Here is a 26,408-nt window from a genome sequence, read left to right as displayed (position 1 = left end):
CATTCTGGAGGTTTGGTTAAAAATTACATATAATACATGTACCATGGAAGACAGCACACAAATGAAACAAGACAGTTACATATAAATCTGCTACTACTAGGTATCAGTATTTGCTAGAGTATCATGCATCAAGCAGACATATATATATATATATATATATATATATATATATATATATATTTACCAGCTAGATTACAAACTTCCCTCCCATAAAGGCTTAGTATAAAAACATCATAATATCAAGTAAAATTTTCTATCATAAATTTTGTAATAGTAAAGTAGATGTAGGTTGTTATCTGAAGTGGCAAGTCCCCTGATGAACTTGTGAACAGTTTCAAGTAGAATATGTCACTGGGGGTCACACATTTAGTCACATTTACAATGCTGGCACAAGGGAGACAACTTACTATGGCATCATGCACTGTTTAAAGCTCAGGTTCTGAATTAAACCTGAAATCCTACTGTATTCGTAAATGGCTAGAATTCTGGGGAAATAGTGTGTGTATTTCAGAGGACAATTATACTTGAAAGTCATATATGGCCCAAAAATTAAAAATTTTCTTAAGATTTGTACCAAAACATTATTTTGCATATTGCGTGCTTAAAATGTACAGATCTAAATCAAGTTATTGAACTTCTCAAACACCACCAAAATAGAATAAAGATAACTTGTCTGAATAAAAAGAAAACCAATTATAATTAAATACACTAAAATAAAAAAAAAAATAATCTTGTTTATAATAAAATATGACAATAGTAATTAACAATATTTATAATATTACATTCCCTTTTTCTGATAAATTTTGGCACACTCTTAAGACTTTTAGAAACTAGAAAGGTCTCCTACATGAAACAGTAAAATTACTTCGGCTTTATGATGTAACTATGGTATATAATATTGTGTAACTATGGTGTAACTGTAATATTGTGTAACTATGGTGATATATTGTGTAACTATGGTGTAACTATGAATTTTCCTGAGTCAAAATTATTTTGTAACTTTTGTTCCAGTTATCTCTCCTTGACCAAATTTATTTCAATCATCCATTATTTATGCAAATTTAGAATACCAATATTATCTTTTTTCTTTTGATGGACTTGTAGTCCTCCAGTGCCAAAGTCCCTATATTACCTCCTCTTGACAATTTTTCAAATTAAAAAAAAATTGCCCCCTTTATCATTTACCTTAAAAGTTCATATTACTTTAAATGCAGGGAAAAATTGCATGTTTTTTATGGAAAAAAAATTCATAACTGTACAATCAAATGTGTTTAAATCAACCATCTAATTCTCCTCTATTCTTATTTCCTGTATACCCTGACACTTGTCCAAATGAATCAAGTTTTAAAGTTATGTCCGTTCTCTTTCAACATTTTTCACATTTTCAGCCAAAAAACAAAAAAAACAAAAAACAAAATATATATATATATATATATATATATATATATATATATATATATATATATATATATATATATATATATATATATATATAAATCTTTAAATTTGCTAATTCTGACACTAAGGCCAAACAAAAAAATATGTGTGGTTCCGGTTACACTACCAAAAGAATTAGGGTAGGTAGGTAGGGATTTTTTTTTTTTAACAAAATGATTTTCTTAATTTTTTCTAAATAATACCTATCACTGCTTTGCAAATGGCATTTAGATGTGGTGTGATAATATACTAGTCAATATTGGTAGGGGACACCTACATGCTAGCTTGCTTTGGATTTAACACTATTAAACACTTGCACTATGTTTTGCAAGGAGGCCGTCATTGTTGAAACTAAAACTTAAACTGGAGCCATTGATGGAAATCGGGGGAAATTCCGGAATAAATATGAAAATTGCCAAAAAAAAGTTTAGGGTCGGGGGTATAAAATAGGGAAGGTCGGGTAACCAGAACCACACATATTTTTTTATTTGGCTTAAACTTTTTTGGGGGGAAATCTAAAGAAATTGTCTGGCTTTTTGTCATATATATATAGTCTAATGTGTGACTTATCTCCCTTGAGTTTGATAATGTGACATCCAGACAAAGCCGCATTATTCCCTCATAATAAACGACGTGTATTGATCATTTTGTCAGAAAAAAATCACACAGTCTTTTGTAAAGACATTAACTGATGCAGGAAACAGCTCAAAATATAACAAATGTAGAAAAACCATGCTAATTTAATGTCCATTCCATTGGATTCTACAGGACGAATCTGAAAATATGATCACATTTATAGACTCCATTCTTCGGGATTATTGTTAAATATGATCACATTTATCGACTCCATTCTTAAGGATTATTGTTCATATTGATGAAAATCCTCAATTTCCAGTTTTTTTTTGTGAGTAAGAGCAACAGAACAAAATTTCTTGACTAATGTTGAAGTATAACTTGGTCTATCTAATAAATACATGTACTTCGTTGTTGTTAAGAGCATATACTTTTCAATTGAATCAAACTATTTATGTATGTAAAACTCAGCTTACCTACTTAACAATAAAAAAAAAGTGCAAATCATGAGTTTAATGATCATTATTTAATTGAAAACAGTCCAACATATCAGTAGTATTAACGGTAAGTAACCGTAAGATATAAGCTTATTTAATTCAAATTGCATTCCCTGAATGAGAGCAGACAATGTTAAAACACATATATGTAACCAAAACATGATGCTTTCTAGGGACTACCTTTACAAAAAGATGTGTTTGTGATACACTGATGCCACTGTATGGCAGCTCATGGCAAAGATTAAAGTTTCTTAAATGCAAGTCAAACTCCAAGGTCAATAGATAAAAAATGTCGGTACCCAAAGGAAGGACATGTCACAAATAATACACATGGTGAAATATGAAAGCCCTTGCAGCAGAAATTTGGTCATTTAGGTTAAAAGTTTTTCAAAACTAGATATCATTGAGATGGTGGGTATCTCAAGGGCCCCGCTTTCAGTAACGAACATGAAAATGTAAGGTAGCTGAAAAGGCTTTACTTTGAAAAGGAACATTAAGGGATGTGTTGTTTGAGTCTAAAGGGCTTCTGTGTCATCCTTGTTATATTAAAAAATGGCACAAAAATCACGAGTGCTCCATACCCTCTATCAAAAAACGGCACAAAAATCACTAATGTTGCATATCCTCTATGAAAATTGTTGCATATCCTCTATCAAAATATGGAAGGAAAATCACAAGTGTTCTGTACCCTATGTCAATTGGTAAAGTTTGAGGCTGACTCGACTTAAGGGAAAGTAATTATGCACCGAACAAAGATTTTAAACAGAGAGGCTATTTTTGACCTTGACCCTTGACCTAGGAACTTTGTTCAAGGTCACTGCACATCCATTAACCAGTGGCACTCTGTGAGTGAAGTATGAGCCACACTGGACCAGGGGAGAGAAGATATACTCCGGACAAGGATTATTCATATATTTCTGCTATGACCTTAACCTTAGACCTAAAAACATGGTTCAAGGTCACTGTACACCCTTTACCCAAAGGCACTCTGTGAGTGAAGTATGAGCCAGATTGGGCCAAGGAGAGAGCAGATATGCTCTGGACAAGATATCTCGGACAGATAGATGGACGGAAGGATGGACGGATGGATGGATGGACGGATGGATGAATGGACAGACTGATCACTATAGGGCACCCGCAGAGCAGGGCCCTAATTATGTAAAAATCTAAGCTCAAGGTCATGAGGTAAAAAATTTACATAAAAAATATAATACTTTAGGAAAGGTCACAATAAGGAATACACCTATGAAATCTCTATTACCAAGCATTTGAAAGTTATGGCCAAGCTTTACGTTTTTCAAAAGTAGGTCAAACAAGGTCAAGGTCAAGAGATCAAAATTATTGGTACCCAAAGAAAGTTCTTACCACAAGGAAAACACATGTGAAATATGGAACCCCTGGCAATAACTCTTCAAAAGTTAATGCCAAAGTTCAAGTTTTTCAAAAGTAGGTCAAACTCCAAGGTCAAGGTCAAAAGGTAAAAATTGTTGATACTCAATGGAAGGTCTTGTCACAGTAAAATATGAAAGCCCTAGTTTTATTATGGGCAAGGTTAGAGTTTTTGTGGGACAAAAGACATACAGAGTGTCACAGGGTGACAATTACGTGTACTTGTTTTTTATTTTGTTTAGAATAACTAGTTAGTAGTACAGCTAGTATATTAAGTAGTAAATAGCTGTAGTAAAGTTTCTTTCATTCATTCATCATTCATAGTGGTCATTGTCACGTGGTCATTGTCATCGTGTTTGTATTGTATTCTTGTTTGTAAGGTGTCACGTGACTGTGTTTGGATGTCACGTGATTGTCTTGTGACTATTGTTATTCCTGGGTGAGAGTGGTAGAACCAGTAAGTATGGGGTGTGGTTGCTATGTACGCATGTGTGAGTGCTAGTATATATACCTATGCACGAGCTATTTCTTTTAATCTGGACATTACTATAATTATGGTTGATGTTCTGCGAGAAATCTACCGGGATCATGAATGCAGTATAACCTAAGATATTCCTTACGGAATCTTGGTACATGTACATATTGAAACTGGTAAGAAATAAATTTATATTGCTTTTAAACTATTGAAATTAAATAAAAATTAGTGTGAGCGAATTTGTATGAGTGTGACATTTTCATTTCAGGTCACCTTTGTTTCACCTTTATTTATTCATCGTTTCTTTGTCATGAAATTAAATATTTGTGAACCTTCATCTATGGATTTGCCTTTTCTATTCCTATGATGGAAGACCCCGTCACACAGAGCAAAAACTATATATCCCCAAATCTTTGATTGTGGGGCATAAAAATAGAGTTGTTCTACTGGGACAGATACCCCCCACAGCTCTGGACACAATTAAAGCATGACCATGTCCAAAGATTCACCACATCTATAAGTTTAGATACATGCCTTCTAAGGTATGCTGGAAGTGAAATAAATGCTAAATCTTGTGTCTACGGACAGACAGACAGACGGATGGATGGACAGACAGACAGATGAATCCAGTGTACCTCTTCTACAACTTCACTGCAGACAGTATAAATACACAATAGGTAACAATCCGACATTGTGGTAAGATTTTTTTCCCCACTATTCCTGTATCATATTTTGGTCATTAGTACAAGCTACAATGTTTTTGTTGATGATATTCAAAACAACAAGCTGGAGGACAAATGCTTACAAAGGATTTAAATACTGGCAATATTCTATAATCATTTTTTATGGATGAAGTGGTACCATTTGTCTTACTGTATAGTTAAGTAAAATTCCCATTTTTTTCTGCAGTAATCTTTGCGACTGTCTAGTTTCAGGCATATCGTAATCTCATCTATATGCAGAATAGGGCTGTATGTACTGTGGTTCTTTGGTTTTCGGATCCCAATAGGCTTAAAGCTTGTGTGACAGCCAGACATTACAACAAGTCTAAGCTAAACACGAACAATCCACTAAAATTGTTTCTTCATGAATGACTGATGATGGTCATTTGGAATATATCTCTTAAGTATTCCTCTCTTTTAATAAAGGGTCAACATCCATTGGTACTAAAGCATTTCAAATATTTCCTAAATACGAATTATATTTCTTACTAAATTCATATATACTACGTAAAAAATCATCAATGTTGCCTGTCCTTGTGTATTTAATGAAAATTAATGACTGAATGAGAGTCAAGAAAAAGAGCCTTCAGTATTAAGATGTTCACATTGCATACAGGTTTTTATAACTAATCTTGACTTGTCATAGAATCAAAATTCACATAAGAAACAGTTAATTCTAAATGACAAAAAACCCATAAAATTTTGATAATAATCACTTTAGGTATCCTCTATACAGAATTTATAAAATCCTCATCTGGAAAAACGTGATTAAACTTAAGCCTAAATTTCACCTTTTTAAGGTCTAATCTTCCTATCACAAACTTACCATGAAATTAAAAAAGAAACAGCATAACAAAACAATACATAGGGATTGTACCATAAACTATCTCAACTTCATATTATGGTGATGATCACCTAGAAGTTAAGAGGAAAACACACAGTAAGGCTAGAATGTACTTATTGAAGTAAGGTATTTAGCTTACTGACAATTCATTGATCGAGGAACTGCAAGTGCTGCTACCCTGTGACTACAGAAAATATATATATATATATATAAGCTGCCACCATGTGACCACAGTACTGTATAAGCTAGCTGCCACCAAATGACCAAAGAAGTATATATTCTGCCACCATGTGACCACAGAGCTAATTATATTCTGCCACCATGTGACCACAGAGCTATTTATTCTGCCACCATGTGACCACAGAGCTAATTATATTCTGCCACCATGTGACCACAGAGCTATATATTCTGCCACCACGTGACCACAGAGCTAATTATATTCTGCCACCATAAGACCACAGAGCTATATATTCTGTCACCATGTGACCACAGAGCTAATTACCGGTATATTCTGCCACCATGTGACCACAGAGCTATATATTCTGCCACCATGTGACCACAGAGCTAATTATATTCTGCCACCATGTGACCACAGAGCTATATATTCTGCCACCACGTGACCACAGAGCTAATTATATTCTGCCACCATAAGACCACAGAGCTATATATTCTGTCACCATGTGACCACAGAGCTAATTATATTCTGCCACCATGTGACCACAGAGCTATATATTCTGCCACCATGTGACCACAGAGCTATATATTCTGCCACCTTGTGACCATGGATCGACATATTCTACCACCTTTTGACCTTTACCTTGTCAAAATGACAAAATATAATTTTTTGGGAAGGGTGGGGGGATGGGGGGGGGGGTATAAGTTTCTGAACATATTGAACGAACTGTACGTTATGTACATCTAGTGCATATCATCATCATTTTTAGACAGTTTTGTCAGAATTGATCCAACTTTCAATGATATGTAAGACTAGAAATATGTCCATAGGACATGAATTTCCCCGCCGAGAGTATATTAGTAATGCAACATGAAAATTTGTATTAGTGTATGAAATTTGATGAGAATATCTTGAATAGTTTCTTTAAAATTGAAATCTAAATAGTTGGATATAGATGATAAATTCTCACCACATTATGTACAAGTGTATAAGTACCATAATATCATAAATTGATAAAATTGAGGCCAAGGTCAAGTGAAAGGTCAAGGTCAAAAATGCTGATACAGTTGAATTGCTTACATCAGTATGTATCACCATATGAAGTTTGACACTAATTAAAGAAAAGTAAGATCAAGGTCAAAGGAAAAGTCAAGGACAAAAAATGTTGATGCAGTTGAATAGCTCTCATCAGTGTGTATCAGCATATGAAGTTTGATAAAAATATCTTGGATGGTTTCTTTAAAACTGAGCTAAACACTAATTTAGGAAAAGTGAGGTCAAGGTGAAAGGAAAGGTTAAGGTCAAAAAATGTTGATGCAGTTGCATAGCTCTCATCAATATCTATCAGCATATATGAAGTTTGATGAAAATATCTTGGATAGTTTCTTTGAAACTGAGATTTGAACTGAGCTAAATGCAAAGGTAATTTAAAGGTGTATGATGCACACAGAAGCCAAATGTGCATGATTATCAGGATAAAAGTAATCTATAATAGACCAAACTGTATATTAACAGTATATATATATATTATCTGTACACAATCCATTTTGGCAACATTCAGCCACATCCAATCATCGATCATCCTAAAAATTGAATTCAGCATTTTCTATATTTGTCTTTTATTTTTTACTATATGACTTTTTCAGAATGTCTAGTCCCCTTCTAATAAAAGAATTACAAACCCCTTTGTTTGTTCTCTTACAAATTGCCTTTTACTAACTTGGTTGGTAGAGTAATGCATTTTCAGCAGATTTTATGGCAACACTGTGGATTTTCATCACTCTTAAAAGCCATCAGAAGTGCTTTGTTTTGTTATACACATTAATTTCATTATACTAAAGCTAGCATGTAATTTACTGTCCAGTTTCTAAAGATGTTGTGTTACTAACCAGGCATTAGAGTAATAGAAACTCAAATTTACCATTTTCTTTATATCAAAGCCAGCATACAAATTACAATGTAGTATCCAATTTCTTAAAACTTCTTTGTATTTCATACATAACTAGCCTGAGGATTTCATAAAGCCAGTTAGCAGCATCTTTATATCAAAGCTAGCATGTCCACAGGACATGTGCCCCTTTGTACCACAACATGAAAAGAAATTTACCTTCCTTCAAAAACTTACGATACACTTAATAAACTGATCAATATAAAAAAGTTTGATGAAAATATCTTGAACACTTTTTTGAGTAAAACTTAGGTAACTGCAAATGAAGGAATAGTGAAGTCAAGGTCATGCAGGGTTGTTCATAAGAATTGAAATAGAAGGGAACGTTTTGAAAGTAGAAGAGTGCGCTTCGGGTTCCTCCCTTAGTGGGGGTTGAGGGGTTAATGTCAGAATAACAGGGGATTATGTCATTATAGGGGGAGGGATTTCCTGACCCCCAGGTCTTAGGGACAACCCTGGTCATGTAAAATGTCAAGGTAAGAAAATTAAATGATAAAGTTGAATTTCTCTTACCCATTTGTATCTTAGAGTAAACAAGAGGCCCAAGGGCCTTAATCGTCACCTGAATACAATACTTCACTGTACAGGATCCATGGAAGTATAAATATAAAATAAACTAATAGATAGAGACATGTTTCTCTAAAACAAGAGGAATACGATGATCAGTGATCAACAAAATAGTTAGTCTGGTTATAATCAGCAACAACTTAGCATTATTATTTTATTTGATTTACCTGTCAATTACACTATTTACAATGATTATTCATCATAGGTCATAACTATGCACTTAGTCTGTTTGCTCAATTCCCAGGAGTGGAGATGAAATTTTTCAAAGAATTAATGCATTTTTACTATATGATCAATAAACCCCATCCTAACTCTAGATCCCCCGACCCAAGGGCTATGAATTTCACAATTTTGGACTATTGTAACCATGGTCGCCAGCATGGTGCAGTGGTTAGAGCGTTTGCTCTAGAGTCGCGGAGTAAGGAGTTGATCCTTACTATGAGATGTGGAGACAGGTCCTTCAGATGAGACCGTATAAACCGATGTCCCGTGTGGCAGTAGGTGCTGACACGAAAAAGATCCTTCACTACTCAATGGCCATAAGGGCTGAGTACATATCTAAATTTGCAGCCCTATACCGGCAAGTAGTGGCGTCTCAATGAGTGAAAAATTCTCAAAGGGATGTTAAACAAAGAAGCAAATTATAACCTTGCACTTAGTTTGTCTGCTAAATACCTAGGGGCATAGAGGAAGATTTTTGAAGAATTAATGCATTTTTACTACATGATCAATAGAGCCCTGCTCTTAAACTCCCTGAAAGGGCAGGGGGAGGGGATTTTCACAATTTTGGAAGAGGCACCCTTCTTCATTATAACTTTGAACCCAGGAATAGAGAAGAAGATTTTCAAAGAATAAATGTATTTTCACGATATTATCAATAGAGCCCCACCCAACTCCAGAACCCCTGATATAAATTTCACTCTTTTGGAAGAAGGCTCAATGCTACAAACCTACAATTTAACAGTGCTTCATGTCCAAGATTTAAGAAGAATAATTTAAAGATTGCATTAATTTTGATGGTTTGGTCCTTCAGGCCCCAGAGGTGCAGAAACACTGAAATTCAATTTTTCCCTCTTGTGCAGCTGTTCAAGTGAAGAAGCCAAAAATGTTCAAATGTTAATGGACAACACACGACGGATGACAAACAAAAAACAGATAGCAATAGGTCACTTGAATGACTCAGGTGCCCTTAAAATCTTTAAAAATGAAGTTGAAGGTTAGGTAAGGTTGAAGTCATAATTAAAGCTAGTCAAGGTCAGAAAATTATGACAAGTTGAATATCACTTATCAATTGTATCTTTGTAACAACTTTCAAGAAAATATCTTGAACAGTTTCTTTGAAACCAAGAAAAATGCAAAATGACAGATAGTGGGACCAAAGTCATAAGGGAAGGTCAAGAAAAGTAATGACACAGTTGAATAGTCCCCACTAATATGTAAATATGTATCATTATACATGTATAAAGTTTTTATGAAAATAAATTATGATCAGTTTCTTCTAAACTGTGCTAAACATAAAATATGCAATAGTAAGGTCAAGGTCATAGGGAAGGTTAAGGTCATAAAATTACGACACAGTTGAATACCTCCAGTCAATATGTATCAGCGTATGAGCTTTAGAGGGAGATTGGAAAGAAAAAAGACAGACATGACAAACACTATTTACCCCGGTCATATTCATCGCAGAGCATAATTACTGTACACTTTTAAACCAGCAGCCTTCATTTTTAGATTCTCTTAAAATCTGTCTTTTAATGAAGCAAAATGTTTCATGCACTCTGGATAATAAAATATAACATACTTAAGTTATTATAAATATATTGTATGTTGTTTATCATGGTATTATGGTTTTTGAAAACACAAGAATAATGGTGATTATAAACAAAATGGAATCAACCTTTCAAAAGACAGCAGTAGCTGCAAATTATCCTTAAACCAGGAAATATTATAGGATACCATTAATTGACAAAGCCAATTATAAAAAAAAAAACATGTTCTCTAAATCCAACATAATGATTTCCCTATGGCTATGATAGATACCCAGTAAAATCCTAAAGATGAGAGAATTAACAAGATAATCTGCGTAAAAAAAAAAAGTGTCCCCTTACTGTAACATCCCGTATAAAATGACCCATCAGCTGGAAGGTCAACATTTACCTCAGTAAACTCTGCATCAACACCAGATTTAATGTGTCCCTAGGCCATGGAAGCTGCCATTATCATTTGAACATTCCCATGTAATGGATTTGTGACCGAAGAGCAATTTATCTCGTATCCAGAAACACCATATAGAACACCATATAATAGATGACAATGTCTCTATGGAACACCTGACAATACAAACAATTATTTCACGTCCTTGGTTTGTATCTCCTGAGAAGTAGAGAGACAGTCTTTGTCCGTTTGTCTGTTTATCCATTGCAGTCCATATAGAGACAGGGATCTCGCATACATACACATCTATTGCTTGGTGTAATTACCAAGAATAGTAACCTTGTGATCTTGAATTTGACCTCTGACCTCTTTTCGGGAAAAAAATTTCATAATGACAACATACACCATGTATTTTTAAGAAATCAGGTTTGTCATGTGATCAAATCCTATAAGGCCAGAAGGGCTTCAAATTGATACCTTATTACTTTTATTTACATTTGAGGCTGATTTATAATAAATATTTGTGTACTGTAGTTTTAAACCCATGAAATGATTTATTTTTCAAACCTCAATGTTATGAACATCGACCACTTATGACGTACGTCACTGTGAAATTATGTTGATTGTTGATAACTGAAAGTCATATGTACCGACAAAATTGTTATATACAGGCTTAAATACACCTTGTTCAAATAGTGTTATATAAGGAAAAACAATTGCAACTAATATACTTTCATGTTAAATACTAAAATGTGATTGGTTTAGACGCATTTAACAATTTGTAACGTTACCCTCAGCATTAACATCACACTTGATAATGGGTAACAAAAATATAATGTCATATGCCTGTAAATTATGCACATATGGTTCGCCGTAGATTTCTCAAAACATCAGTTGTGCATTTGAAAGAAGCCGAATAAACTTGACGTCAATCAAAGCTCAGATGTAGCTTGATTGCAAACAACAAACAACAGACGAAAAATGCTGACGTGCCGGTTGACAATGGTTTTCCTTGGGGTGAAAATACCCTCAAAAATATGCACTATTTATATAATATATTTAACAATGAGAGCAATTGCTAACTCATGCATGAAATTATTCGTTCTAATTAAATTTTATACTCATTTCTATCAAAAACATCTTAAAAATAATTTTTAATACCACTGCTTCTTAAACAGATGAAAATAATTAGATGAAATATTAAATTTTGAAAGATAGTCATTCAAAGATGGTTTGAGAATGAATGCCCTTGTAAGATTCCATACTTTTCGTATCATTTATCAACAGGGAAAATTTAAATAGAAGCTGCACGTGAGTTTAAATTCCTGTGCATGTTCAAAAGATATCACCTCAACGAAATCAAGCTATGAAATTTTCCGTTTTTGAACTAGTAATAATATACTTATAAGGGAAATATTCACATCCGTTGGAAGATACTCATGATATCGTACGGTTAAATCTCATCTTACTCCCGTCTGCAGCACTAAAGGACCAAAATTTTTTGTCAGCGAGGTTGGTTTAAAAAACTTTAAACACATCACATCGTATTTTTCATGCACTTTTTATCTAATACACGAATTTGGGACATTATTTTAAAAATATGACGAAAATTCCCATATATGGTAATGTTTTTATTACTGAAAAGAGGAACAATTCCCTTTTAGAGTAACAGCTCCTGAAAAAAGGAACTCAGTGCCCAACCTGGTGAATGGGGATTTGAAATCTTAAAGTGTGCTGGCATACATTTTAATTACAGCTACTACAAAACTTTAATGACCACTATGTGATTCTGACTTTGGATTAAGGAAGCTCTAAACACTGCACACTAAAGAGTTCAATTTGTAGGGTAGTTTTATTGAGTTAGAGTGATCTGTCCTTAGAAGAAAACTAGAATAAATGGGAATCTACAGTTAATGACACAATTTTTTATGAATTAAAGTACATGTATTCTAAATGTTATGTTAGACCAATATTAAGTAATTAAATACATTATTTCCCTTAATTGTCCCGATGCAAGTAAACAACAGTGATTTCTGTTAACAAATAGTTCATCGTCTTTGAACATTTTTTCTGCAAAAGTAAGGCAGGTACCCTTTGTTGAAAATGAACTAGATACACTGAATATGTGCACCTTTATATGATATATTTTTTTCAAAGTCCAAAAAGCATTTGTTCATTAGTGTTTAGAGCTTCCTTAAGACATTCTTTTCAGGTAGAAAAAAAGCTTCAAACGAACTTAAGGCTTCTTTTCAATTTTTCATGAAAGAGTAAACCAAGATTGCAACACTCATATTCTAAAGTTGCTCTTGCAGTTGCATTTCTTGGAAACTCTAGTTTTTATTACCTAAGTATATATTTTCACAAGTATATGGTCATATTTTTACCTTAGCTCTAAGAGAAAATACCTTTTAAAAGGTTAGGCAGATTTTGCTTTAACAATTTTGCTAAGGAAGTTACACTGGACAAAAACGCTAGTCTTGACCATTATAAACACTTTTTGAAAATTGTTTTAAATTACAGATCAAATTATTGCACTGTGCTATTCCATATCAATTTATTGCTCTGTGCTATTCCATGTCAAATTATTGCATTACCGAAACAGGAGCAAAGAATAGGTTTTAATTCCCACCTCTTCAAAATATATCAAATAAATGAACCCATTCAAAAAACACAGAGAGTAAATTAATGCACAATACAAGAAACTTTTTCCCAAGTTCTTAGGGCCATCCTTAGCAGCTTTTCTGCAATTTTATTCCAGTCCTGTCTGCTTTCCAAGACTATATATACTTCAAACTGCTTTTCCGTGATTGGTTTTAACAAAGTTATGTGTTATCTGCTGTTTTTGATACTTTCTTTCCATTATTTTTCAATGGCCACATGTAGCACTTGTCATCAAACGGCTGCCAATATTTACTAACTTGTACTTTCTCACACAGTTCTAGTAGCATGAACTCACCATGCGATAAAAATTGAATTTCGCAATTCATACTGGTCAGTTAAAGGTTTTAGAAGTCATGGAAATTATTTCTACTGAAACAAATTGTGGTAACCAATGTATAATATAAGATGGATACACATATAGAAAAGTCAATGTTTTAAATAATGGGGATGTTTCTTACCAATTCAGTGCAGGATAAGTATGCAAACCAACAATTACAACTAACAGTGACTACTGCAAAAGTTGTGGTAAGATTTTTACCTGGCTAATGGAAGAGGTACACATGAAAATTACGTAAAAAACATAATTGTGGAAGAGCAGTATGACTTGCTATGGAAATAAAGCATGTTTTGTTTGGTTTTTTTTTGTGGAAAAGCAGTGTTGAATTGCGGAAAAGGGAAACAGCAGTTCTCAGGTTCAGAGGAGCAATTGATGGCTCTCTGAGAGCCACCTAATTAATGTGTGCCTTTCTCAACTAAGAACACTGTAAACACACACTAAACTTATTAGGCCTTCTCATTCTGGAAATGATACCTTAAAGTAACAAAAATCTGTTTATTTTCCATGTCACTTACCAATGGTGTATTTGGCTCCTTCCAACCTAACCACACACTTTGCCCGACTTCCTCCTGGTGAAATAGGCCCCTCTTCCTGTTCCATCACTAAGGGGAGTAAATCTGTTTGGTCCCAGGTTACTGTTGCATCATGGGAATGTGAGTACACCAAGTCCCTTTTGTTTGCATGATCCATATAGGGCTGAGTGTTATCCAGACTCACTGTAGCTCGTAGTGGAAGTTTTTTAGAACCACATGCAGGACTGGTATTTATTGAGGAGATCTTCTTTTCAAATGACTCAATGCGACTCTGAACAGAATTGACCAGTTTCCTATCACTGTTTTCTGCAAAAGGTTTCGGTTTAGATTTTGGCATCTCAGAGGTATTTAAATCTGGTTTTCAGTACTTTGTCGCTCAATCATGATATATTTCATGTAAATCTCTTTAACGGAGAACAATTACTACAATCCAATGCCTGCAAAAGTTATCTCCATTCCATTGTCATTTCAGAGTGGCCTATCAGAAGAGGCTTTATGTATTGTTACTTGACAAAATTGGAAATGAAAGCAGTTGCTAAGTTTCCACACAAATCAGATACTCTGTAAATCCTGCAAATTTAATAAGACTTCTGATTTTTTGATGTGAATTACCATAGCTAAGGTTGCTGGTCTGAGCAATCTGTTGCTACAGCAAGTGTTAAACCATCAATTACAACAAGTACCAAGTTTTTCACTGGTCCCACACAACTGCAGTGTCACAATAACAATGCAAATTCTGTAATCCTTAAAATAGATTATCATTTAATCAATAGGGACAAAGCGAAGGGGACAAAATTGTGAAGGAAGAGCTGTAAGGCATGTAAACTTGATCCATTCTTCTAGGGTATCCATTCTCCACATGGATCCATCATCATCCACCAGTCCTGAGGAGGAAACAATTATCCACGTTCATAACACACCTCTCCTCTTTGTCTAACCCTTTGTTCCTGAGGATTTGTTGGTTACGAGCACCAAAAATTACAAGATGGCTTTGGGTACTGCCAATTTCATTCAGTCAGCATCACCATTAGATAAAAATGAAACATTAAAAAAAAAAATAAGGACACTGATATGAAATGAATGCTATTAATTACTGACACAATCTGGCTCTCTCGTTATTAGTAGCCTTCCTGTCAAGTTATATATCACTGATAATTAGACGAGTGCTCCCAATATCAGAAATGTCCTCATCTGAAATCAAAGCATTTTATTTGTATCGATTCTGCAGGTCTGACAATCCTTAGTGACAAAATCTGACCGTAAGTGACACAAAATAATTTGTAAAATATCACTATGGCATCATCATTAAGGCTGCTATAGACTCCAGAACATTCCGTTTCCCACTTCTATTATAAAATGTCAGCACATCAAATTGGAGTCCAGGAATATGCATCAGAAAATCTGATCATTCACTCATATCCAAATGCCAATACTTTCCTCTTAATGGAAGTATTTTGAGAAAACTGGTAGACTGAAGAATTTGTCAACAAAGATCAACCCAAAAAACACATTTGCATACAACAAGTGGTGTACAGGTTCTATAAATGGAAAAACCCTAATTAGGTGACTTAACCAATATAGTCAAGAACAATTCCTGCTGATGGGGGCCGCAGGTCCCTGAGATTGAAGATATTTCACCATTGATTTGGTTTTATGTATAGATGATGTTATCTGTTTATTAAACAAACAAGCAATGGGTTGCATTGTATTGACGAGCAAGTTTAACTTCTGCATTCTGTTGCATCAAGATGTTACTCCTAAACTTTTGATCAAACTTTTCCTATTGATCTCAGGCATGTGACGTTAACCCTCGTACAAAATGCCAGGACAACTGCACATTTAATAAGAGCTTTTAGAGTACTTTGTAAATAGTTATCTTTTATTAACAACTGAAACAAAGTAACCATGCTATGAATCCAGCAAAAATTAAAAGTTTTTCATCCTTTGGCTTTCCTTTGGTCAAAGCCTTAAAAATGTTGTTTAAAATGAATCTATGAAATGTCAGGAACCAAAAGAAGAGTGAAATAAGGGTATATTTCAGGGAAACATCTGCAAATATACATCAATAGGACTTATCAATTCCATTTTTCAAATTTTGATCCTGTACAGTGCAGAAAGATATTTTGTATTAACTGTTCCAAATCTAGACCGTATCTAGTCCAATGTACTGATTTTTTAAAGTACTAGCAATTCTGAGGTACAAAATACTGTAGATTCTTTATTTTATGTGAGTACTTATCATCGCAAAATTACTAGTAAAATGTACACATGAAATTGAAAGATAGTGAACTAACAAGTATAGGTTCATCAAGAGTTTTTACATGTATTGCAGCTATATAATAAATCAAGAAATTTTATTTTGCAAGTGGTTCTTATCGTAAAATTACACAATTATAAATTTCTCGTGAATATTTAGGAATCTACAGTATTACTGTTTTCCTGCAGAATAAACTTGGATGATTGTGTCGGGTTTCCCAATCGTGACCTTGGTGTGTCGTTGGTTCCATAAGAAATGAGCAGTTCTTGTCAACTATCAATCAAGCCGTACAATATCTTATTCATTCCCAATGGCCTTAGTCGTTACCAGAACAATGGTTACAATTACACAGGGTCTTACTCTGACACTCGGTTTCAAGGACTTTCCTCTGTGGAATTACAGGAATGATATCCGGTGACTGTGTACAGGCCTAAGTTTGATCACCCCAGAAATATCCTTGTATTTCTTAATTTTTGATTTAATTTAAAAATGAATTTTTACTGAACATGATTTATGGAATTCATGGCCAGTCTCATAAGATATACAAAAGAATTATTCCAGGACATGGCTCACAAAAAATCCTATTTAAATACCACCAAGTAAATTTTACTTAAAGAACTTTTTAATTCATCAAAAATAATTAGTCAGTGAACATAAGTAAAAACATTTTGCATAATATCTGTCAATAGATAAATAATTACTTGATGTTAATTAATGTCAAACATTTTCATCACTACATGAAACATCAGAATTAATCTTTAAATAGCTTTCAATTTGTGGTTAACTACCAAGAAATTGTTTTATAAATGAAGGTAATGCTATCTACACACACAAGTGGACCACCATTCAGTGCTAACAAGCAATTACAGCTTTCTTACAAAACAGACAGGACTTCTTTTAAAATATTTTCTTAATTATTCATCAAATACAAAACATTAGGTGTGAAAGAAACCAAAATTAAAGAATAATATGCAATAACAATCGTCTCCTCTTTTCCAGTCTCAAGCCATAAATTTACTTATGTGTTTGCATAAAAAGTAAAGAAATGTCTGTAAACTTTTAAAAATCATGAATAATTGGCATCAGGGGATTATGATGTTATCAACAACAAGAATCTAGAATTGGCTAATTAAGATACGAAAAATGATACATTCAAAGTTGATTAGTAAAAACTGAAAGTTCATATATTAATGTTCATAAACCCTCTGCTCACTCATATAAAATGATTCTTTAACTCTTATGATTTTCCAAAAGAAATGTATTTGTTAAGTAAAATACAAACAATTATAGCATAGCTTGTGGGACAAAATTTGACAAAAAAGACATATCAACTTGACAAATTTATAAAGGATAGTAGACATTTATGTCATTAAGAGTTATCTCTCTTATCAGAGTACTGATGGACCTTAAGTCAGGTTTTTAACTTCCTAAGGTCAAGAATTATCATTAAGAATCAGAAAAAATGCACCTTAAATAAACTTCTTGGTATGTTTGTACATAAAGAATACAGTTTTTCAGTCAAAGAATTTCATGTTAGAGGTATGGTCAGAATTTTGAAATTCAGTTGAAATTCAGCATCTGATACACATCTAAGAGATTTTTCAATATGCACATGCTGTTTAAGAGGTAAACTGGTAGGGTGTCTGAGAAGGGGGGAGGGCATGTGTATGAAACATGGCAAACCCGAAAACTCTGTCAAATGAATAAACTAGAGATTGATTCTTCTTAAATGCACTCTGCATGCTCTGTATAACACTCTGTATAACAACTTAGAAAGAGATCTTATCAAACAACAATTAAGAATTTCAAATGTATTTACCACTGATCAATAATCTATTTCAAATTCTTATTTGTAACTTGCCATTGATAACTGCAAATTTTATACTTCATTCTTACAAATTACAAGTAAATTTTCTTGCATGTTCTAAATTTTGTAACCACTAAACAGTGATTTATAAGTCTAATGGGCTGGGTGTTTACCACTACACAGTGACTTGTAAGTCTAATGGGCTTGGTGTTTACCACTAAACAGTGATTATAAGTCTAATGGGCTGAGTGTTTACTACTAAATAGTGACTTATAAGTCTAATGGGCTGAGTGTTTACCACTAAACAATGACTTATAAGTCTAATGGCTGGGTGTTTACCACTAAACAGTGATTATAAGTCTAATGGGCTGAGTGTTTACCACTAAACAGTGACTTATAAGTCTAATGGGCTGAGTGTTTACCACTAAACAGTGACTTGTAAGTCTAATGGGCTGGGTGTTTACCATTAAACAGTGACTTATAAGTCTAGTGGGCTGAGTGTTAACTACTAAACAATGATTTATAAGTCTAATGGGCTGAGTGTTTACTACTAAACAGTGACTTATAAGTCTAATGGGCTGAGTGTTTACCACTAAACAGTGATTTATAAGTCTAATGGGCTGAGTGTTTACCACTAAACAGTCTAATGGGCTTATAAATCTAATGGGCTGGGTGTTTACCACTAAACAGTGATTCATAAGTCTTATGGGCTGGGTGTTTACCACTAAACAGTGACTTATAAGTCTAATGGGCTGAGTGTTTAAATTATCACTGTCTATATAAATGGATTAATACATTTTGTTTTGTTTTTGTAACATCACTCTATAATAAATAATTTACTTACTTATTTACATAGCAGTTAATAATCTGAGGCATAAATAACAGATTGATAATCGCAGTCAACTACAACATTTATTATGTTAAAATCTCTTTGGACTCCTTGGGTGACTTCCTCCTTGCACATAGATTGGCCCCCTCAAAAGGATGGGCACATAGATCGACCCCCTCACAAGGATGGGCACCTAGATGAGCTTCCTCACAAGGACAGGCACATAAATGCACCCCCTCACAAAGATGCATGGGCACACAGATTCGGGCCCCCTCGCAAGGATGAGCACATAGATGGCCATCCCTCACAAGGATGGTCACATAGATGGGCTCCCTCACAAGGATGGGCACATAGATTTGGGCTGTCTCACAAGGATGGGCACTTAGATGAGCCCCTTACAAGGATGGGCACCTAGATGGGCACCCTCACAAGGATGGGCACATAGATGGGCTCCCTCACAAGGATGGGCACATAGATCTGGGCCGTCTCACAAGGATGGGCACCTAGATGGGCCCCTTACAAGGATGGGCACCTAGATGGGCACCCTCACAAGGATGGGTACATAGTTGGCACCCTCACAAGGATGGGCACTCAGTCTGCTGAGATTTATATCTTTAGTAATGAATATTATTTCTTAGTAATAAACACATGCATAGAATTAAGCTGTTGTGTCAATCTATGATGCTGGATTTGTACAGTAGATGATTCATAATGAAAATATATAAGCATCAAATAATTCACTACTTGGTGCTTTCTCAGATGAAATGCACACATATGTTCATATCATATATAAGCATTTTTTTTACTGTATCTGAATTTTGTTTGATTTATGGCACAGTAAGTTGCAAAAACTAATCCTGGCCACGAAATGTTGTTATTAGTTTTTGTACTAGAAAGGTCAGACGAACACCACGATCAAGTTATCAGGACATCACTTAACCAATCAGCCTCTCACAAATGTTTTATTGATCAATTAAAGACCCCAGATTATGGAAGAATAGCACTGGCGTTTTATGTAATTTCCAAAACTTGATGGAATAGTTACTCCTGTCTTCAGATTCAATAAAGACAAATTATTGAATGGCAAAGGACAATCATTTATTCCGACAGCCCTAATCTATACACAACAGTGAATCATCAAATCAGGCTCTTCGTTAACTTCAAATTAATTGGTCACTTAATTTATACCGACATCAATTGAACAATACTGGCCCCAGACACTGGATGACAAATCAATGATGATTTGGTTTTACAGTTGTTGAAATGTTACCTAGTAAACTACTTCACTGTTAAAGTCAACAGTGTCTTCATTTTTTTGTCATGAAAATTGTCCCAAAGCCTCTTAACACATGAGAATTTATGGGAGACAGAGAAGACATGCTGGTTTAAGTGACAAATATTTTTTGTTTCTTTCTGGTGCTAAATTATTTAAATCATTGTTCAAATTGCAGGGGCAGATCCAGGATTAAAGATTAAGGGGGTCATCTGAGCTGTTGGGGGGGGGAGGGGGGGAGGGTCTTGGAAGCTCCTGGATTCTAGAGATTTTGTAAGGCAAAATATTTTAATAATAATGTCTGTGGAATCATGGCAGACCTAATGAGATAAGTCCTCAGAAGTTCCTAGCCTAGCAAGAATATGAGTTGCTAGCCCTTAAATTCACCACTGTTTTGGAAATAATGCACAGTGCTATCTTTAGCATAGAAATACTCAATTTTCCATTCACTTATTTACAATTAAGGCTGTTCTCGGACCTGACTTTGTACATCATTCAGTCCTTAGATACTGTATAATTCTGAGCAGTCGTAACCTTCAGTGGAGAGATTCTCCCTACGCTTGAACAAACACTTAAGCTGCCTAGCTTTGGACCCATTATTTCTACATCAATTGTGATCGGTAAAAAGGACACTAACCATTATTTTTCCAAGCAGGATATTCAAATCAGGGAGCCAAAGCTTAAAAAATAAAGTCTCAATGTATACATATAGTGATACTGAATCTTGTATTCAAGGAATCACATGTTATAATTTAACTTTATTATATTATACATAGACACACAAAAGAAATGGAACATCCTATTTTTAGAGAGGAAAAAAATTAGATATTGGGTTTAATTTTGTACTTTTAAAAAAAGGACAGTCTTAACTTTGCAGAGAATTGATTTTCATCCTGTTTCTGGGTGAAAATCAATTACGAACTGTACCAAAATCCTAGCCTGATTTAAAGGAAATTTTAAATAGCATGTTTGACTAAAAGTTTGACTAAAATTTGGTTTTACAGAAGTTTGTTTCTGTTCATCATAAGTATTGCAGAAATACTGCAAAAAAGAGTTCTTGTTTCCTTTCCTGAAGTGATTCCAAGTCTTTCAAAAAATGACTGTAAGCATGCTTACCAATTACTTCTAGTAAGAAATTTAATTTTCAAAATGAAGTTGAAAGAGAGTTACAGAAGCATAGATACACTTTTTCACACCTCTACACCACACACGACTTACTAACTTGACTGACAGTCTGTGGGCCGGAAGACAGAGCTACTACACTGCCCTAGGATCGAAGAATTTGACTTCAGCATCTGAGAAAGTCATTTCAAAAGGATTGGAAGAATATTTCATTCCCTAAAATCAGAGACTGATGAACTCAATTCATCGTAGAATCCGAGCTGCAACTGTTATGCATGGTGGATATACAATGCTTTACTTAAATATTTAATTGGGGGGGGGGGGGGGGGGGGGTATGAAAGGATACCTTTCACTTTCTAAAGTTTAAAGACAGGGTTCGACACTAACTTTTTTAGGCTTTAGTCCGGCCGGACTAGTGCTTCCTTACTTTTACTAGTCCGCACGCGGAAAGGATACCTTTCACTTTCTAAAGTTTAAAGACAGGGTTCGACACTAACTTTTTTAGGCTTTAGTCCGGCCGGACTAGTGCTTCCTTACTTTTACTAGTCCGCACGCGATTTTATGAGTCCGTCAAAAAAAGGAAACATCAATGTTTTGTAACATTAATTTAAAAATAAATATACGTTTTTTTAAATACTTTTATTAAATAAACAAAGCATTTACAAAGGGTTTATTCCCCAGCACGGATTCGTTGAAATCTCGTGATCAACGAGTACGATCGCATTTCCGATGTCGTTCTTTTTCTCTTGCATTACATCCAAAAAAAAACGGTCCTTCGGATGAGACCGTATAAACCGGGGTCCTGTATCGCAGTAGGTGCTGGCACGAAAAAGATCCCTCACTGCTCAATGGCCGTAAGTGCCGAGTATAGGACAAAATTTACAGCTCTCCACCGGCAAGTGGTGGCGTCTCCATATGAGTGAAAAATTCTCGAGAGGGGCGTTAAACAACAAACAAACATCCAAAATGTCTGACATCTTTCTTTTCTGTGTCATATAAATTATGATCACTAAAACGTTTTACTTCATATCAATCAGTCGAAAAATTAAGCGCTGACTCGAAATTGTCTAACTACCCGCCAAGAAGCTAGAAAGCTAAAAATAAATGCGGGGTTTTCCAGTAAAAGTCGTGGAGAATCGGACATTGGTAAATTATTCATATTGTTTTCCAGGAATTTTTATTGGTCCGTTCGGACTAATTAGCCACAGATTTTATTAGTCCGAATAAAAATGTATTAGTCTGAGACTAACGGACTAACGTTAGTGTAGAACCCTGAAAGATATAATCCATGTTTTGATAAAATCTCTGGTGTTTCTAAATCAAGTTTTATCTGACAGTCTGAGTTAAATTGTTAATATCATTAGATAGAAATATTCAGATATTTGTAGTCCACTGCTTGTTGTGTCTCATTTCTATATCAGTATATAATAATAACAGAAAACATTTGCTATAAATGCTGCACGAGCAGTGAAAGAAACTTGTTTACTCAGGAGAAAATAAAATAAAATTCAATCTTAAATTTAGATACTCAACAAAATTGATAATCATATTCTCAATATTTCATTTAATGAGATGTTGGTGCAAGCATACAGTTGAGATTGTTATCCAATGTAAATGTAAGTTGTCTGAACAAGTCTGAAGAAGTTGTCTCCCTTCCTCCATTCACAGCAGCCACATTGAGCAACTTGCTTTTCCAGGATAAACCTATTGACTACACATTAAATAATGAATTAATCTACAGGTACAAAAAAAAATACAATTTTTAACAATAATTTTAAGATCAGGTTTTTGAGCATCTATAGATAGATGGTTAAAGGGGCATCGACACAGTTTTGAAGTTTGTATCTATCATAAGTTTCCATAGAATTCATGTCTTACTTCAGACTGATATATTATAAAAGCGTGCTTAGAAACTTCTTTTATGTGAAAATTATGTTTTAAAAAACAACAAACTTCAGGTGTGTTTTATTGTCAATCATGAAATAAAATTTTTCTTTGACATTTAAGGAAATCAGCATATTAATAAAAGGTATTGAAACTGAAAGCAAGAAAAGACAGAATAAAATTGTAAGAAAGCAAAATCACACACCAGTGTTACCTATTTGTGTTCTGAGTGATGTGTGCAGAGTACGCAAATCAAACACACGCCATAAAATGTAAACATTAACAACAATAGAGCTTGTATGTGCCCTTGTGACATGACCCGGCGAGTTTTCCTTTGAAGTCAGCCGTACAATAACTGCGATACAGAACACTTTTAGTAGGCGTTTCTTATGCAAATGAGCAGAAACTGTACTGTATCTGCAAAATATCAACGATACAGTATGATTTATTTTTAGCGATGACGGAAAACTGAATCCGTATCTTAAATGATATAGACATAAGAATCAATCAAATCGTAAGATAGCGCTGTTAGTATTTATTCAAAATTTGAGATGAATTAAGAATAGAATTTTACAATGTAAAGTTACCAGTGGCGGATTCAAAGATTTTAGAAAGGAGAGAGTGGGGGCAGTACACAAATGGTTTTCTTCGGAAAAAAATGTCCTAACTGGAAAATCGGGGGTTTCGTGGGAGGGGGGGGGGGTTAGATTCATAATCAGGCCTGACACTATATGTGCGTGATCGTTTCGTGTTGAAAAATTAAAAGTGTATACAAGTTTAGCAAACATAATTTATGAAAGCCAAAAAAAGAAAAAGAAAAAACTCGAAAGGGGGGGGGGGATACCGACGCGCGTGAGTGAGTGCTGGATCTACCTTTCAGTTTGGTTCCTCTACATTCTTTTTTCAAACATGAAGGTAATATGCCCCCTTTCTTACATTTGTTTATTTCAATTTGGAGCATGTATGGACCGGTCTATGACATTGTCGGACATTTCTCTCAGAATACAACCTCCCCGACAGTGCTCCCCGAAACATTTTTTGCTTCAAATACATTCCCATATATGATTCTTATGTATCAAAATGTTTTGCACTAAATTCGTAGCTTACATTCAAAAAAAAGTCAGCAAGAGCTAAATAGAAAGGAATCAAATATAAATTAAATTTTGGGAAAAAATATTATATAATGCATCTCATAATTATAATTATTTAAATTGATAAATACCTGCACGTCCACCTCACTCGGCATTTCAGTTGCGATTGCTAAAAATTGGGTACTAAATCAACTTTCTGCAAAATCATCTGATTGGTTGAGAGATATATACCCAAAAACACATGTAAATTAGCGAGGTCATAAGAAAGGTCATGTCACAAGTCATTTAGAATACTCGTTTCCTACTGTATCGGAGATACAGGGCGGGGCCCGGCTCGAGCTATCGCTCTCGCCTTAAGCCCCGCCCTGTATCTCCGATACAGTAGGAAACTCGTACTCTAAATATAACTTGTTTACAAACATGGCTGTTTGCTATAATGTTATGAAAAATACCATTGTGATTGCACATTAAGAATTTTTATGCAAATTAAAATCATTAAACTGAAGTCATTTTTATAATTAATATGGGAATTTGTAAACAAAATGGCATGCAAGTGTGTCCACGTTCCCTTGATGTGGAGTTTTTATGATACTAATAGTCTTTTTCCAAATCAAATCTTGCAATGATTATTCATCATGTCTTGGAAGTAATGTAAACATTTATTTTACAAACTTGATTTGAAATGTATAGCCATTGGAGCTAAAAGTGGACCAGATAAAAGAATTTCTTATAAGCACTTATAATTCCACAGTGGAGAAATGTCTCAATTCATCATTTTTAGCCAGAAAAAAAAAATATATTGGTTTAACATACAAAGGGAGAGCACTTAAATAGCTATTCATGCCTGTTGTCCAAACTCCTTTTCTTTTTTAAAACAACTTTGAAAAGTTAAATTGTTATATGCTGTCTCTTTTTTTTTCTGCTTTACTTAAGCACATCATTACTACCATAGAATTTACCTGAAAATTTGCAGAGGTATTTAATGCTAAGTGGATGTGAAGACAAATCTTATCTATAATACATGTATACCCAGCTATATATTTATTGCTTAGCATATCACAGAATGTATGCTACTCTGAAATACAGTACTAAACTTGTAGGTTCTCTCTACAATGACTTACACAATCAATTAAACACCCATATCAAAAACTATTTCTCTGAAATTTCTCCTGTTAAAAAAAAAAAAGTGAAAGAAAAGTCTGTTTTTATTAACTCTGCAAAGATTCACACTTAAACATCCAGCACAATTATAACATTTTTGTACAAGCTTATTGAATTAAACTCTATAGTATATGACCCTCAATGTTTTTGAAATTTATGTCAAGTTCTTATATATATTCTTTAGAAGATTGTTGGCTTGTTTACATTGCAGTTTTAATTTCCAAATATCTGATCATTAAATCATATCAAAGGATTTCCGTTTAAACAAGCAGCATGTCTTCCTATTAAACAGTCCTCAGGACCACATTCAATTTATTGCACAGCTTTTCAGTTAAAAACAAGCATCGTAGAAAAAACAGTACCTGTATATATGATAACTTGATTTTCAAATCAAAATGAATGTTTATTTGCTATTATAAATATTTTAAATGGTCTTGGTCAAAAACTGAATACAACAGCTTACAATTCATCTTCACAAATAACTGAAGGAAAATTAGTTTTCTATTGTGATAGCCCTTACATTAAATTAGTTAACAATAGTCTTATAAAACAGACCCTTTGATTTCCGTGACTACAGTCTTATACAATAGTCACTGTCATTTCCGTGACTAGAGCCTTATAAAACAAATAGTCCTTGTGATTTCTTTGACTAAAGTCTTATAAAATAGTCCC

General features: G+C 34.1%; 1 protein-coding gene across 5 annotated transcripts in view; it reads right to left on the bottom strand.

Annotated features, from left to right (window-relative positions):
- The window catches only part of LOC133173437 (dual specificity calcium/calmodulin-dependent 3',5'-cyclic nucleotide phosphodiesterase 1A-like), a 144,117-nt gene that overhangs the window by 110,045 nt on the left and 7,664 nt on the right, over positions 1-26,408 (bottom strand). For 4 of the 5 annotated variants that reach the window (XM_061308419.1, XM_061308421.1, XM_061308420.1 and 1 more), the window contains exon 1: positions 14,295-14,664. The exons of the other annotated variant lie outside the window; for it this stretch is intronic. In XM_061308419.1, the coding sequence (XP_061164403.1) occupies positions 14,295-14,649 (355 nt within the window). In that variant the 5' untranslated portion in view covers positions 14,650-14,664. Of the gene's footprint in view, positions 1-14,294; positions 14,665-26,408 lie in introns of those variants that run through there. 5 annotated transcript variants of the gene reach the window in all.

This window comes from Saccostrea echinata, unplaced genomic scaffold (assembly GCF_033153115.1).
Source record: "Saccostrea echinata isolate AGI-Se365-2 ecotype Australia unplaced genomic scaffold, CSIRO_AGI_Sech_v1 ptg000056l, whole genome shotgun sequence".
Taxonomy (NCBI): domain Eukaryota; kingdom Metazoa; phylum Mollusca; class Bivalvia; order Ostreida; family Ostreidae; genus Saccostrea; species Saccostrea echinata.
This window is presented reverse-complemented; position numbering and strand designations above follow the sequence as displayed.